The 15,955-nt window shown below is 42.9% G+C and overlaps 1 protein-coding gene across 1 annotated transcript in view; it reads left to right on the forward strand.

The window, feature by feature from the left end:
* Window positions 1-15,955, forward strand: part of FAM234A (family with sequence similarity 234 member A) — a 149,476-nt gene that overhangs the window by 120,465 nt on the left and 13,056 nt on the right. The window contains exon 10 of the mRNA XM_040357037.1: window positions 461-613. Within this exon, the coding sequence (XP_040212971.1) occupies window positions 461-613 (153 nt within the window). The remainder of the gene's footprint in view (window positions 1-460; window positions 614-15,955) is intronic.

The following is a 15,955-nucleotide window of genomic DNA, read 5'->3' on the forward strand; positions in this document are numbered from 1 at the left end:
TATTTTCCTGGCTTGGCTTACAATATCAATCACTCATAAATGTTTTTACATTTAGGTTTACAGGATAGTACATGGAACTTTTAGTTTGCTCTGTTAGGCCTCATGTGCACAGATGTCTAAAGCCTGCAAGACTTCTAGCATAAAATTCCTGGCACCTTCCTGCACCACCTCGGGTTGCTATGTAAAGCTGCCAATACAAGTGAAGGGCAGTATGCAGAAGTGTTTGTGTTAATGTCAAACACTTCTGCGTTGATGTTCACCCTTCCATGCCTGTATGGCATATTTCAGCAAATGCAAAAGTGACACATTGGGGAAAACTGATTTATGCTCATGTAGCCTCTAGACGTCCATGTGCACGAGGCCTTGATGACCTTCTAATGCCTATGATCTTGCAGATTTAACTTTTTTGTTTTTGATTTTTATAATCCTTTCTCAATTATAAACTTTACATTTTTTGCAGGTTGTTATTATAGATAGCAAAAGTGGAACTTTGCAGTGGGAAATCGAAATGAATGTAGGAACTGCCAGGCAAAATCCTGGTATATTGAATACTGGAGACCACCGTTCCATTTATCTTTTCTGGGGAGAATATTCAACCGATTCTAACAACACTGTGAGTTTATATATATTTTTATGAATTCTGCATAGATGGAACCATTGTCTTCACTACAAAGGATATTGTAACTGCATGCCCTTTCTTATATCAAGATCTTTATGCCTCTAAAACCCAGAACACAACAATAAAAACCTGCTTTTTCCTAGACACACTCACGCTTCTGAGTTAGGCCCCTATTCTTTAACCGTGGACACAGCTAGATGGTCTAATGCCGTGTACAGACGGTCGTTTTTTGTGATGAAAAAAAACGACGTTTTAAATCATGAAATAAAACAACGTTTTTGAAACATCATTTTCAAAAACGACGTTGCCTACACACCATCGTTTTTTCACAATGCTCTAGCAAAGCGAGGTTATGTTTCACCACTTTTTTCCATTGAAGCTTGCTTCATAACTAGCTTCTGGGCATGCGCCGATTTAAAAACGTCGTTTTAAACGTTGTTTTTTGCTACACACGGTCAATTTCTGTGAAACAAAAAACGACGTTTTGAAAAACGACACAAAAAATTCAAGCATGTTCGAATTTTTTTTTTTGTCGTTTTTTTGAAGACATAAAACGACGTTTTGCCCACACACGATCATTTTAAATGTTTTTTTTTCATCACAAAAAACGACTGTACGCGGCATAAGACATTCTGTGGCACTACTCCTACAACTCCTGCTAACACAGGGGGTGGTTTGTAATAGGCATGCTCCCAATGTTATTACTGTGGGTATCTGAAAGCCCAAACGGACCCCCAAACCTGATTTCTACAGAACTATCTCCTTGTTTAATTCAGATATAAAAAATCTAGATAAAATTGTAGGTCTGTCTTTAGCTAAAGTCATATTTGAAATGGTAGCCAGTGACCAGTCAGAGTCTATAGCTAACAAATCCACACCAATAAACACACAGAGGGTGTTCCTTAACCACCTAAGACCCAGACCATTATGCAGGTAAAGGACCTGGCCATTTTTTTGCGATTCGGCACTGCGTTGTTTTAACTGACAATTGCGCGGTCGTGCGACGTGGCTCCCAAACAAAATTGGCGTCCGTTTTTTCCCACAAATAGAGCTTTCTTTTGGTGGTATTTGATCACCTCTGTGGCTTTTATTTTTGCGCTATAAACAAAAATAGAGTAACAATTTTGAAAAAAATTCTATATTTTTAACTTTTTGCTATAATACATATCCCCCCCCCCCCCCCCCCCCAAAACAAATAAAAAAAATTATTTTCCTCAGTTTAGGCCGAAACATATTTTCCAACTTATTTTTGGTAAAAAAAATCGCAATAAGCGTTTATTGATTGGTTTGCGCAAAAGTTATAGCGTTTACAAAATAGGGGATAGTTTTATGGCATTTTTATTAATATTTTTTGTTTTACTAGTAATGGCGGCGATCAGCGATTTCTTTCATGACTGCGACATTATGGCGGACACATCGAACACTTTTGACACATTTTTGGGACCATTGTCATTTTCACAGCGAAAAGTGCTATAAAAATGCATTGATTACTGTGAAAATGACAATGGCAGTGAAGGGGTTAACCACTAGGGGGCGCTAAGGGGGTTAAGTGTGCCCTAACGGAGTGATTCTTACTGTAGGGGGGCGTGGCTGGACGTGTGACGTCATTGATCGCCGTTCCCTATAACAGGGAACAGACGATCAGTGACACTGCCACAGAGAAGAACGGGGAAGGTGTGTTTACACTCACCTCTCCCCGTTCTTCAGCTCCTGTGACCGATCGCAGGACACCGGCGGCGATCGGGCCTGCTTGTCCCACGGGCGCGGTCATGGAGCTTCGGACCGGGTGTGACCCGCGCGTGTGACCCACGGCTGGACACTTAAAGGGCAACGTGCCTGTGCCCAGCTGTGCCATTCTGCCAGCGTATATCGGCGTTAGGCGGTCCTTAAGTGATTAAAGTGTTTGTAACCCTAAAAAATGTCCCTTAAGTTGTTCAGGAAATACAATTACCATCATGCCTAGTCATGTCTGTGAATCAGAGTTTTGCAATGCTTCATGGAATGTGTAGTTCAGCAACAGCTGGTGACGTAGTTTGGAGATCCCTGCTTTAAGGACCAGTTCACACCATAGAAATGCAGTCCGGATGTGTTCCAGATGCTTTTCTGCATGTGCATTTTTGATAAGTTCTAGTGCGTTTTTGATGCAGTCCAGTGCATTTCCCCCTTTTTTTTCTTTAACCTTAAATAAGGACATGTGTATTCCAGTACTTTTTGGTGCATTCCAGTCCGTTTTTGATGCATTTTACAGCATTCCAGTCCAGTGCGCAGGAAAAATTCATCACATTCTACTTTTTTTTCCTGGAACTGCAATCGCTGGTGTGAACTATGCCATTAAAAACCATATTACCTACTTTCCATGTGTTTTTGATGCAGAAAAAAAACACACTGGACTACATGTGGTGTGAACTGCCCATAAAGAATTAGTTAAAGCATGTTATACAGCACATTTCTGTGCTTGTGCTGTGTAATTTGGCCCCTTCTATCACCTGAAATACCTGGCTGATCCTGCCTGGTTCTGCCCCCTCCCTGTAAACTGACCACAGTTTATCATGACTCCTGAGCCCCCGTAACATGGTCAGTTTACGTGCTTCGTGCATCATCCACTCTCTCCTCTGTGTTCCTCTCTCCAACCTTCCCCCCCTCTTCCACCTGTCAGCTAGTAAACTTCCCATCCCTCCCCTCCTGCTGCTGAAATAACTGTGTAAAGTACATACAATCCCCGCTGTTAGAAAACATTCTGTGCTCAAGTGTATGTTTTTTGTAAAAAATATTTGTACCTTATTTCATAGCGACACTTATGCGACTGCTCGCTGCTCTCCTCCTCCCAACTGACAGCAGGGGATTCTCAGCCGCTCGCGCTGTAGCTGTCAGATCAGGAGAAGGAGCAGAGAGCAATCGTCATATTTTTTACAAAGAATTGCTGATAAAAGTCGTTCTATCAAATATTTTATAAGTATTCTTTTTAAAGCGGAGTTCCACCCAAAAATGGAACTTACGCTTTTCGGAATCCTCCCCCCCTCCGGTGTCACATTTTGGCACCTTTCAGGGGGAGGGGAGAGCAGATGCCTGTCTAATACAGTTATTTTGCTCCCACTTCACTCATAGATAGCCGAGCCACTCACTGCTATCTATGCCACGTCCGGCGCCTTTTTTTGCAATTGGGCACTGCGTCGCTTTAACTGACAATTTTGCACGTGCGATGTGGCTCCCAAATAAAGTTGACATGCTTTTTTTGCCACAAATAGAGCTTTCTTTTGGTGTTATTGGATCACCTCTGCGGTTTTTATTTTTTGCGCTATAAACAAAATAAAACTTCTTGCTATAATAAATACCCCCCAAAAAATATATAAAAAACTAATTTCTTTCTCAGTTTAGGCTGATATGTATTCTTCTACATATTTTTGGTAAACAAAAAAAAATCGCAATAAGCGTAAATTGATTGGTTTGCGCAAAAGTTATAACGTCTACAAAATGGGGGATAGATTTATGGCATTTTTATTAATATATATTTTTTTTTACTAGTAATGGCAGCGATCTGCGATTTTTATCATGACTATCATGAAGATATTTTGGGACCATTGTCATTTATACAGCGATCAGTGCTATAAAAATGCACTGATTACTGTGTAAATGCCACTGGCAGGGAAGGGGTTAACCACTAGGGGGCAAGGAAGGGGTTAAGTGGGTCCTAGGGAGTGATTCTAACTGTGAGGGGGCTGGGCTACCAGTGACATAACATTGATCACTGCTTCTGATGACAGGGAGCAGTAGATCAGTGTCCTGTCACAAGGCAGAACAGGGAAATGCCTTGTTCTGCAGCTCCGTGACACGATTGCGAGACACCGACGAACATCGAGTCCGCGGGTCCCGCGGTCACGGAGCTCGTGGCAGGGGCAAATTCAAAGCAACGTACCTGTACGTTGCTTTGCACAGCCATGCCATTCTGCCGATGTGTATACAGTGCTTGCGAAAGTATTCGGCCCCCTTGAACTTTGCGACCTTTTGCCACATTTCAGGCTTCAAACATAAAGATATAAAACTGTAATTTGTTTGGAAGAATCAACAACAAGTAGGACACAATCCTGAAGTGGAACGAAATTTATTGGATATTTCAAACTTTTAAAAAAAATTCAAAACTGAAAAATTGGGCGTGCAAAATTATTCAGCCCCTTTACTTTCAGTGCAGCAAACTCTCTCCAGAAGTTCAGTGAGGATCTCTGAATGATCTAATGTTGACCTAAATGACTAATGATGATAAATAGAATCAAGTGTAATCAAGTCTCCGTATAAATGCACATGCACTGTGATAGTCTCAGGCCTTGTACTCACGACCGGATCTGTGCGCTGGAAACTGTCTGCCCGACAGTTTCCGGCGTACAAGGCTGATTTGTGTTTTGTTCCGCTGGCGTGTACACACCAGCGGACCAAATTCCCGTCGTACCGGAACGCGTGCACGTAAACTACGTACGACGTCACTATAAAGGGGAAGACCAAAGTTAATGGCGCCGCCCTCTGTTCCTCTTTTGCTAGTTACGTGTTTGCTCGTGTTAGTGAAGGTTTGGTTAGAGCTGATTCGCGCTTCTCGGTCTCCAGGCTTTGACAGCGTGTATTCACGGGTTCAGTGCGTGTGCTTGCGGTAACGTAGTTGTCATTCGGCTATAGGCAAGCAGGTTGTTTCTGCTTTAGCAGTTGCATCCTGTGCGCTCGTATCTGTTTGTCACGCGTTTGTCGCAGGTAGTGCTGGATTTGCGAGTGCTTTCTGTTTCAGTGTGTTCTTGACTGACCAGCCGGCCGGTTTGAAGCCATGATGGAGCAGCAGCGTCAATTTTCGCGAGTTGGTGCTGTTTATGGGATGGCTGCTGGATATGTTCATTTGTCCAGTACTTTGGCCAGAAACAGGGGGCGGAGGCGTTTCTGGACCAAGAATTGGTTGCGCCAGCGTGACCAGTTCTCACATATGCCTCTGCTTAGGGAACTCCAGGAGAATAATCCTAATGACTTTAGGAATTTTCTCCGCATGACGGACCCCGTATTCAACCGTCTGCTGGATCTTCTGTCCCCCTATATCACGAGGCAGGACACTGTGATGCGCCAAGCCATCACGGCCGAGCAGAGGCTTATTGCCACGTTGCGGTACCTGGCGACTGGGAGGAGCCTGCAGGACCTCAAGTTCTCGACAGGCATCTCTCCGCAGGCGCTTGGGGTCATCATACCGGACACGTGTGCTGCCATCATCAAAGTTATGCATGAGGAGTATATTAAGGTAAGTTTCCTGGCTCTAATAATGTGGCCAAATAACTTTATTTTTATTTTCCCAGATATGCTGTGTGTTTAACTAACGTTACCTTTTCTCCCTATGCATGTTGATATCAGCTTTACATGTTTTATTCTTGGCCTACCTGCATATTTGTCCCTTACCCAATATTAACCTGTCCAGCATGCTATCCTAGGGACAAACCCACCTTGCCATTTTTTCAAACAGGACTTTTTGGTTTTTGTGTCCCCCCCTTCAAACTTTTATTGTCCCCATCAGAGGGCTGTGGAGTCTCTTAATGAAGTGGCCCTATATATTTCATTTCCCAAATTCTCCATGCACATTTTTCTAATGCAATTTTAATACTGTGAACTGTCACAAGGATGCTTGTAGGATGTATTTGTTACAAAGTACTAAATCTCTAATTTTGTTTGTCCCCACAGCTACCCTCCACACCACAGGAATGGCAGTCTGTGGCTTCCCAATTTGCCCAGCGGTGTGATTTTCCAAACTGCGGTGGAGCAATAGATGGGAAACACGTCCGCATTGTGCCCCCACCCCGCTCGGGGTCCTACTATTATAATTACAAGGGTTATCATAGTATTGTGTTGATGGCGGTGGTGTCGGCACAGTATGAGTTTCTATATGTGGACGTGGGGAAGAACGGCCGGATGTCTGATGGGGGAGTGTTCGCACGGACTGATTTCTATGATCGTCTCCAAGCTGGTGGTCTGGCATTGCCACCAGATGAAGATAATGTGGAAGGACTTCCGTTTGTGTTCCTAGCGGACGAGGCTTTCGGGCTTGGTCCTCACCTCATGCGGCCTTTTCCCCAGAGGACCCTCACCTCAGAGAGGAGTGTGTTTAATTTTCGGTTGGCCAGGGCTCGGAGGGTAGTCGAGAATGCCTTTGGGATACTCACCAACCGGTTCCGCCTGTTCAGGACATCGATACATCTGGCGGAATATAAATTGGACACCGTTGTATTTGCCTGCTGCATTTTGCACAACTTTTTACGCAGGCACTCCCAGACGTACCTACCCGACATCGGTTCTGAGGCAAGACTACCCTCAGATCCCCTTCCCGGGCTGGACACTGGTCGCGCTGGCTTGGCCCCCCAATCAGCTCGTGAGGTACGCGACAAATATGTTGAGTACTTCATGGGTCGGGGGGCCATTGCTATGCCAGATCATATTTCTTTCTAATTCGGCCCCCAAAGAAAGGAATATTCTAAAAAATAATAAATAATTAGACCATTGGACTTTATACAGTTGTTTGTCATTAATGCTTTTTCTCTTTTTCTGTCTTCCTGGTTCTCTAACTAACTTCTTCAATTGTAATGCATAATTGATTTCTCCACTTTTAGTAACTAACCACATTTTGCACAGTATTCACTCATCTACAAACAGGGTATTGAGTCTAGAAATAAGAAGCAACTCCATTTGTAAATGTTGAGGTCAAGTTTTTTTAATTTTTGCTTGTTCATGACCCCAAAAATAATTTTATATTTTTTTCATTACTCCCTGCTTTTGTACTTAGGAGTCTTCAAAAATTTTTTAAACTTTTTTTTTTTTTTCAGGTAATTCAACCAAAAATATTATGCAGATTATACATTTATTAACAAGTTCACTTTTTTTTTACTCAAATATAGTTAGATTTATTGTTTACATATATATATATATATAGATTATATTTGGTGGGGTGTTTACCGCCTTAAATTTTTTTTTGGCCATATTTTTTAGGCACAAAAAACAATAATTTTTTAACCATTTATTTTGTTTTTGGTGTGTTTTTCTAAAAGACAATTTTTAGGTGAGAATTTGGAGTCAAATCTCTACTTCACTAAATTCAGTGATTAGAGAGATTTATAATTCTATATATATATTTTTAAAAATTTTTGGCGTTGTTTATTCTTTATGGTCTAAACTTTATAGTATCCCAAAATGTTCAACATGGTCAAAAAGTAACAAAATCCAATTCCAAAAATATAAAAACTCACAACAGCAGTCAGTCATGGTGTGCTTTCACACTGGAACACGCCAAAATTGGAAGATACACACATTCAGTGCAAACTCGCCAAATGTCATTGGTTCAACAGACAAATGGCCACATGTGCTATCTGACATCATGGGTGATCAATGTCTGTGTTTTGTGGGAGCAAACCCTTCCTCTCAACTACTTGAGGATGGAGGAGGGGGTTGGACCCACAAAGCACAGACATTAGATATTCTGTGATGGCAGATAGCACATGTTGGCACACTGTGTGTGTATCTTCAAATTTTGGCGTATTCATTATTCAAACTGTAAAAATGTTTGTGGGGGCGGGGGATGGGCGGGGGGTGTTTCAGTCTTTGACACGGCCCATCATGTCAATAATGTTCTTAAAATTAGATTCGATGACCATCATTCTTTGCCGCATATTGTCCATTTCCGTGCTGCATTCCAAAAGGACATTTGTTACATTCTGTTCCATGAGAAACATCCTTTCACGCATATTGTGCATTTCAGTGCTGCACTCCATTACCTGCTGAATAATTATAGCAGCACTTGCACGTGAAAATATTGGCACACCATCCTCCTCCCCTAAAACAAAAAAAAAAAATGGCATTTACAATATTATTTTTCAATGAGGCCTATCTACATATGTTTTTTTGAATCAAGCTAGGGTGACACTGACCTGATGGGCTTCTCCTTTCCACCTCTTCGACATCTTCTATCACTCCTCCTTCTTCCACCACCTCCCCATCATCTTCAATCACTCCTCCTTCTTCCACCACTTCCCCATCATCTTGGACTCCTCCTTCATCCATCAATCCACCTTCTTTCAATTCGCCAAATTGTTCTTCCGCCACTTGCCCTTCATCTGCTATGACTTCTAAGTCCAAAATTACTTCTTCCTCCTCTCTTCCTTCCTCCTTTCTTCCTTCCTCCTCTCCTTCCACATCCTCCTCTCCTTCCACATCCTCCTCTCCTTCCACATCCTCTTCTCCTTCCACATTCTCCTCTCCTTCCACATCCTCCTCTCCTTCCACATCCTCCTCTCCTTCCACATCCTCCTCTCCTTCCACATCCTCTTCTCCTTCCACATCCTCCTCCTCCTCCACATGTTGAGATGGCAGATTTTGGCCTTGTCTGGCCCTCTCTGCCTCCTCCAAATGCTGGCGACTTCTTTCCCCTGAAATAAACCAAAAAAAATGTAGACTCATCAGCACACAGATATTGGAGAGCATAAATCGCACACATTGCTTAGAAGATGCTTTCATTTAGTTACTTTTATCTTTCACCAAACCTACATTTTGCAATTACTTCTATATGGCAAGCTCTGATCCTGCCCCTTTTTAGCAAAGTGACACACATGGATGTCCCCCCTAAACTGTATTTCTGGGAGACCCTACCAAAACCCATTTTTGATTTGGGGAGACACAGGTGCTCTGCATTGCAGATGTGAAAACATCTGCTTTATTACCATATTATTTCTAGAACTAGCTTTTACACAATGTTTACAAACAAAGTTTTTGGCCAGTGAGCCATGTCCAGGTGTGTTGTTCCTGGAATAACCGAGCCTTTCTGATAAACTATGTGATGTTACGTTGTTTACTAAGAACACTGTTTGTAAATATGTAGTTATTTATGTTCTAAAAAATAAATAACAACATGTCTTTAAAATTACAAGCAGGCCAAGGAGGCAGATGGTGAAATATACATGGCAACACATTATTGCAGACAATCACCACCCCCCCCCCCCCCAACCCCAATATATATTTACTTACTTTTACGCAGAATTTTAAGTATTTTCTTCATCTGATGTGGCTCCCTCAATTTTAAGTCTGACCAGCGTTTCCTCAGCTGTTCCTTGGACCTGGTGATCCCAAACATCCTCTGCATTCTCCTCGCCACCTTGTCCATAATATGTGCCTTTCGGCGGTTAGGGGTCTTGTATGGCCCTAATTCACCATCATAGTCCTTTTTTCGCATGATGTAAACTAACTCCACCATTTCCTGGAACCGCATATTAGTGGCTTTATATCTTCTTTTCCTTGATCGGGACGTCCCTGCCTCTGTCCCTTCACTTGTGGCATGAGAGCATCGTGCCCGCTCGTGTGACATCGCCATCTTTCCTTTCCCACAGAGATTATGGGCGTGGAAAAGATGAATTCTTACGCCATGGGCGGAGAAGAGGGCGGCGTTTAATACATACGCGGAGTGTAGAGAATGCAAACAACGTGTTTACGTCCGTTACGCGGAGAATCTTCGAGCGCATCCAGAACATACACAGTTAACGCCATATTTCCTAAACTCATTGATTAGGGGCCTCGCAAAGGTGACGAGGGCGGGGTTTCATAAATACGCGGAGTGTTTAAAAGGTTTACGCCGTGATTACGCATCTTACGCGGTAATTAGGCGAGCGTGAGAAACGAGGAGCGAGAGACAGGAAGGTAAGGAAATTAAAAATGTGATCAGCAGAGGCCTTGAAAATGTAGACACATGGGATGGGGGTTTGGGCTGTTGGTTGCACCCTTTTTAAGCTATTCTGTCTATGGGGTACCACAATGTTATTTTGGTATCCAAATGCTTTTGGACACCTCACAAAATAGAGATGTGAACAATGCTGTACCTCATTGACAAGTTTTTGAATGGTGTATTCAGATCAGGCAAAGTATTGTTCAAGTGTTGGTTGTACAGAGGTCATTAGGAAGTGTCTTTTATGTCATCCATTGTCAGGGGTATGAGATTTACACATGAAAGAGTGCCTAGATGAAAACTGTCATTTGTAAGCATTGTTTAATTTAATATATTTAAAATATTTACTGCAATGTGAACAATGGCTCTGCATCTAGCAAATCAATGTTTGGTACAAGCAATGCGGCCGAGCTGCCAATCATTGTTTAAACAAGAGAGACTGTGTTTGGAATTAGATATAGGTAATAAATTTGAAGACACATATTAGATCAAGGTCAACGCTGATCCTTTGGAATATTTATTTTTCTGTGGTTTATGTTTTTGTAATCTAGACTCAAAAAGAAATATAATTTTGCAAAAATTGCAATGGACCTCCTACAAAGCAAGGAATCTATAGAGGCCTTACTTCAAAAATACCAGGACACGCCCATCCTGTGGAATTCAAAACACTCGTTATATTGCAATAAAGAGGTACGAGCGGCAGCACTAGAAGAGCTAGCAAATTATATGCAAACTTGGGTGCCAGGATGCACTGCCAACATGGTGAAGGATAAACTTGCCAACCTCAGAAGCACATACAGGAGAGCATACAAAGCTAATAAAATCAAAAAATCGGGAGCAGCAGCAAGACAAGCAAAGGAACCCAAACTGTGGTATTATAAACAGATGGCTTTTTTGCGGGACGAAATGGAAGGCAGGAAAACGATGTCCAGTCTTTCTTCCAACCTTTCCTCCATGCTACCTTCCAGCGGACATTCCCCAGATGACCACAGCCCTGCAGAGTCGGAGGAAGAGGGCCTGGCTGACAGAGATGCAGATCTGCCACCCTTCGATGAGGAGGTATAGTAGTTTCCTCGATATTTATGGCGTAAATAATTCTTGGTGGATTAATGATTAGATATTGTAAAAAAAAAACCAAGCTGGAAAAAAGCAAACAAAAAGGTGTACAGACAAATAGGTGTCAGGGATGACAACTGCAGGGGTCAGAAGTAGAGTGTATTCAAGTAATAATGAACAGAAAATACTGAACGAAAAACATGAAAATGAGTGTGGTTTTATTTAGCGAAATTGTAAAAAAATTCTTTTTTTTTCCACACAGGAAGAAGAGATCAGCCAGGAGGTGGCAGATCCTCAGGTGTCTGTCAGCCAGGAGGAGGCCGGGGTCAGTGGCAGCCAGGAGGAGGCCGGGGTCAGTGGCAGCCAGGAGGAGGCCGGGGTCAGTGGCAGCCAGGAGGAGGCCGGGGTCAGTGGCAGCCAGGAGGAGGCTGGGCCCAGTGGCCTGCAGCAGGTCCACCCGGCCAGGAGAACCACCACCAGCCAGTCTTCTCCCCCCCAGGTGAGGCCATCAGGCCGAAGGAGGCAGTTGAGGCCTGTGGAGGAGGCAAGCCTCCGCATGATCCAGGAGGCAAGCGCCATCATGAGGGCCCCCCTCAACCCCACAGAGGCCTTCAGTGCCTCATTGGCCCATGATTTAAATGAAGGGGAGGAGGACCAGAGAAGACTGGCAAAGGCCCTGATGAACCAGGTCCTTTGGTGGATGCAGAGGGGCCTGCTGACCCCAGACACTGGGCTATGTGACCCGGCCCGGCTTGCGGAACACCATCCTCCTGCTGCCACATCAACCCCACCTGCAAGACCCCGTGTTCGATCCGCTGGAAGGCTGCCTGGAGGGAAGGCTGGAAAGAGGAGGAAACGTTGATTTTCTGCCTTCCATTTCCTTCCACATAAAGGACATCTTGTTTGTACTACCACAGTTTGGGTTCCTTTGTTTGTGTGCTGCTGCTTCATATTTTTGTGTTTGGCTCCTGAGGCTTGGAAGTTTATCCTTCACCATGTTGGAAATGCAAGTTTGCATATAGTTTGCTATCTATTCTAGTGCTGCTGTTCTTTTTATTTTTTGTGATGACATTTGCCTGAATAAAAGGCCTTTTGCTTTCATTTGAAAACATGTCTATTGTTTGATATACTGTGGGGATTATTAGGCAGCAAACCTTTAATAAATATACAATGGGTAATTTACAAAGGACACACTCCTTGGGGGGGGGGGGACATTTGGTGTGCCAACATGGTTTAATATTCTCTAATGAAACACCAACAAAAAAAAAAAAAATTTAAAAAAACATGTAAAAAAAAAAAAGTTTAAATGGTGACATAACTAGAAACAAAAAAAGAAATTAAAAAAATGCACATTCCTTTACAAAAATGACTACTCTAAATTATGGAGGACCACCAACCAAAACACACGTCTGGCATAGAAAACATTATTAAAGGATTACATCACAAGCAAGAAATGTGACATTTCAGTATGGGACAACTCTATTGAAATTGCATCAGCAAGAGAACGGGGTTATTCTAGCAAGAGAAGAATTAATAAAACGAGGCTTTAAAATGTGGTTTAGTGCGCCTTTTTAAGACATTGTTCTCTTGCTAGAATAAAAGGTTTCTAATGACGAATGTGCCATATCCCAAAGAAACGCGAGTTTTACCTGAACGAGCGCTCCCGTCTCCTCATTTGGACTGAGCATGCGCGGGGTTTTTGTACGCTGCTTTTGTGTACAGACGACCGAACATGTCTGACGGACACGATTCCAGCAGACTGTTTTAAAGCAAGACCAGGAAACAGTTGTTCGTTGGAAAACGGTCTGGCCGACGATTGTTTGCTGGAATTCTGTACGTTACTGCCTACACACGAACGAACATGTCCGCTGAAACTGGTCCGCGGACCAGTTTCAGCAGACATGTTTGGTCGTGAGTACGAGGCCTCAGAGGTCCGTTTAAAGCGCAGAGAACATCATAAAGAACAAGGAACACACCAGGCAGGTCCAAAATACTGTTGTGGAGAAGTTTAAAGCCGGATTTGGATACAAAAAGATTTCCCAAGCTTTAAACATCCCAAGGAGCACTGTGCAAGCGATAATATTGAAATGGAAGGAGTATCAGACCACTGCAAATCTACGAAGACCTGCCCGTCCCTCTAAACTTTCAGCTCATACAAGGAGAAGACTGATCAGAGATGCAGCCAAGAGGCCCATGATCACTCTGGATGAACTGCAGAGATCTACAGCTGAGGTGGGAGACTCTGTCCACAACAATCAGTCGTATACTGCACAAATCTGGCCTTTATGGAAGAATGGCAAGAAGAAAGCCATTTCTTAAAGATATCCATAGAAAGTGTTGTTTAAAGTTTGCCACAAGCCACCTACCTGGGAGACACACCAAACATGTGGAAGAAGGTGCTCTGGTCAGATGAAACCAAAATCGAACTTTTTGGCAACAATGCAAAACGTTAAGTTTGGCGTAAAAGCAACACAGCTCATCACCCTGAACACACCATCCCCCACTGTCACACATGGTGGGGGTAACATCATGGTTTGGGCCTGATTTTCTTCAGCAGGGACAGGGAAGATGGTTAAAATTGATGGGAAGATGGATGGAGCCAAATACAGGACCATTCTGGAAGAAAACCTGATGGAGTCTGCAAAAGACCTGAGACTGGGACGGAGATTTGTCTTGCAACAAGACAATGATCCAAAACATAAAGCAAAATCTACAATGGAATGGTTCACAAATAAACATATCCAGGTGTTAGAATGGCCAAGTCAAAGTTCAGACCTGAATCCAATCGAGAATCTGTGGAAAGAACTGAAAACTGCTGTTCACAAACACTCTCCATCCAACCTCCCTGAGCTCGAGCTGTTTTGCAAGGAGGAATGGGCAAAAATTTCAGTCTCTCGATGTGCAAAACTGATAGAGACATACCCCAAGCGACGTACAGCTGTAATCGCAGCAAAAGGTGGCGCTACAAAGTATTAACTTAAGGGGGCTGAATAATTTTGCACGCCCAATTTTTCATTTTTTTTATTTTTTTTAAAAGTTTGAAATATCCAACACATTTCGTTCCACTTCATGATTGTGTCCCACTTGTTGATTCTTCAAAAAAAATTACAGTTTTATATCTTTATGTTTGAAGCCTGAAATGTGGCAAAAGGTCGCAAATTTCAAGGGGGCCAAATACTTTCGCAAGGCACTGTATATACAGGCGGCGGTTGGCAAGTGGTTAAATAGACCATATATTAAATTATGAAACGGTAGTATGTTACCCTCTGCAAATTACAGCTAAACTTGTCAGTTCACTTGCTGTGCTACAGGGTAACAAATTATTAAAGAGATGAAAATTGCCTGTTGGTTCTGTCTTACAGCCTAGACCTTTCAAGAGAGGGTTTCTGGATTCATCTTTCACATTTATTTTCCAGGCTCGGGCTAGCCTTACCATTAAATGTCCCTATCTAATTTAAGGTTCCACAAACACTATTGACACACATCTCATGTGCATGGAGGGTGTTACGTGGCCACAGATAATGCGATTTTCTTTCCTGCAGCCTGGAATTTGCTTGACTCTTCCATCAAAACAGCCAGTGTTAATGGGGACTCAGAGCCGTCCCTCTGGGGAGAACACAATGATTATTGCTGCTGACAATAATCAAAGGCTAGAAATCCGACATGCTATTTGTACCCAAGCCAGTTGATGGATAGATGGTAAAGCGCTGCGTAAACTATTGGCGCTATATAAATCCTGAATGATAATAAAAATAATTAGTCGTGCCTGAATTAAAAATGTAACTACACTAAAGCTGGCCATACATTATACAATTTTCTTGTTCAATTTCCCTTACGTTTACTTTCATCCATGTAGTGCAACAACCTGCCTGATTGCACAAACAATTAAAGTTTTTAGGTTTGACCTCATAATATATGTTTTTTGTAAATCTAAATGAGGACTCCAGTGGCAACCTGTGAAGCTCTGGTGAACTCCATGCCCAAGAGGGTTAAGGCAGTGCTGGAAAATAATGGTGGCCACACAAAATATTGACACTTTGGGCCCAATTTGGACATTTTTATAAATTACATCCACTGGGTTGCTTATCAAAGGGAACTATAGAAGAAAAATGTTTACCTTAACAACACTTTAATCATATGGAACCAAGCTCACAATAAAATATAAACAAACGGACAATATTTTCAGCTTACTTAGCTGACTGGCTGCTGGTCTCCTCTCCTGATGCAATAGCTGCAGGGGGAGGTTCTGGGAAACCCTAGCTGAAGTCAGCCGGGAAGGGGAGAGGAGACTGGCGGGCCGTCATGTAAGCACCAAACGGCGCTCTGAAGTAAGCTATTATACCGCATATTTTTATAAATGATATCCACTGGGGAGCTTAATGTTGTATATCAGTGGGAACTGTAGAAAAAAAGTACAGTTTTGTTTAGAGCAGGAGGGGAGGATCGAGGAGCTGACTAGCAGGGAACAGGGAGGGGGGAGGAGGACAGAGGGAAACACAGGAGAGCAGGCTGCGGGTGACATCGGCATGTACACTGACCATGGTGTCAGGACTCAGCAGCCCTGA

Source organism: Rana temporaria, chromosome 6 (genome assembly GCF_905171775.1).
Source record: "Rana temporaria chromosome 6, aRanTem1.1, whole genome shotgun sequence".
Classification (NCBI taxonomy): Eukaryota; Metazoa; Chordata; class Amphibia; order Anura; family Ranidae; genus Rana; species Rana temporaria.